Source organism: Tenrec ecaudatus, chromosome X (assembly GCF_050624435.1).
Source record: "Tenrec ecaudatus isolate mTenEca1 chromosome X, mTenEca1.hap1, whole genome shotgun sequence".
NCBI classification, from domain to species: domain Eukaryota; kingdom Metazoa; phylum Chordata; class Mammalia; order Afrosoricida; family Tenrecidae; genus Tenrec; species Tenrec ecaudatus.
This window is the reverse complement of record NC_134548.1, coordinates 117,733,595-117,734,978: the sequence shown is the minus strand read 5'-3', so window position 1 is coordinate 117,734,978 and position 1,384 is coordinate 117,733,595. Positions and strand designations below refer to the sequence as shown.

Sequence of the window (1,384 nt, the reverse complement as noted above, 5' to 3'; positions counted from 1 at the left end):
TGCAAACATATTTCTGCAATAAAAAGACGGCAGCAGACAAGTTTTCTCAGTAATGTACTCATCTCAGTCTTCCTCAAAAAAAAAAAAAAAAGGTCCAATCAAAACAGTGCTTCTGAGGGGTTCTGCTGGCCCAGGTCAAATCAAGGCAGGGAGATCAGCTAAAAGGGTTTTGGAGAGTGTTTTGAGAGATCATCAAGGAGTAATCATGATAGGTGTTTGTGAAGAATGCAGGCCACTCACAAGGACTTATAATGGAGATACTTTCAGAATATTGAAGGCGCCCTTTCCACCCGCTCCCCCCCTCCCCCCGAGCGCCGCTCTGGCCGCACCGCGCTCGCTCAGAGCTCCGGGCTCCTGCTAAGCTAGCGCCACCGCTGTCTCCCTTCAGCCACCATCATGATCATCTACCGGGACCTCATCAGCCATGATGAGATGTTCTCCGACATCTACAAGATCCGGGAGATCGCAGTCGGGCTGTGTCTGGAAGTGGAGGGGAAGATGGTCAGTAGGACCAAAGGTGCCATCGATGACTCCCTCATTGGGGGTAACGCCCCAGCTGAAGGCCCCGATGGTGATGCAGCAGAAAGCACCGTGGTCACTGGTGTTGATATTGTCATGAACCATCACTTGCAGGAAACCAGCTTCACAAAAGAAGCCTACAAGAAGTACATCAAAGACTACATGAAATCAATCAAAGGCAAACTTGAAGAACAGAAACCAGAAAGAGTAAAGCCTTTTATGACAGGTGCTGCAGAACAAATCAAGAACATCCTTGCAAATTTCAAAAACTACCAGTTCTTTATTGGTGAGAACATGAATCCAGATGGCATGGTTGCTCTGCTGGACTACCGTGAAGATGGTGTCACCCAATATATGATCTTCTTTAAGGATGGCTTAGAGATGGATAAATGTTAACAGTGGGCAACTCACGACCGATGACTCATCCCGACTGGCTGCTGTTCATCCGCACGACACCAGGACTTAGACATATGGAACTGATATCATCGTGAGCTCTTCATTTACTTTTGACCTTGATTTATTTGGAGCGGAGGCTTTTTTTTTTTTTAAGGAAAAAAAATGTCGTGTAGGTTGTCTAAAAAAAAATGCATTTAAACTCAAAAAAAAAGAATATTGAAGGCTGTAATTGGTGATAAAAAAAAAAGAAGAAGAAAAATCCACAATAATTGTGATGAGGATTTTGTTTTTCTCATCAGGACCACGCATCTGCTCACCCTTCGAGAGTAGTCAGGGCTGTCCTGGAAAAATGTGGGAGGAAACTATCCCGAATCCACTGTACCACGCTGATCTTGCCTCTTCTGACTTTCTTTTGTTTCCCAAACTCAGAGAATATTAACAATGAACAGAATTGGAGTCCCTTGAGCGC

At 44.9% G+C, this 1,384-nt stretch overlaps 1 protein-coding gene across 1 annotated transcript; it reads left to right on the top strand.

Annotated features, from left to right (window-relative positions):
* The first annotated feature begins 381 nt into the window (after window positions 1–381).
* On the top strand, window positions 382–930 carry LOC142433875 (translationally-controlled tumor protein-like). Its single transcript, XM_075538516.1, has one exon. The coding sequence runs from the start codon at window positions 397–399 to the stop codon at window positions 913–915; it is 519 nt and encodes a 172-aa protein (XP_075394631.1). The 5' UTR covers window positions 382–396; the 3' UTR covers window positions 916–930.
* The last annotated feature ends 454 nt before the right edge of the window (window positions 931–1,384 follow it).

Bases quoted from the DNA above. Each gene is read 5' to 3' on its own strand.
- LOC142433875 (XM_075538516.1), top strand. From the start codon at position 397: ATGATCATCTACCGGGACCTCATCAGCCATGATGAGATGTTCTCCGAC.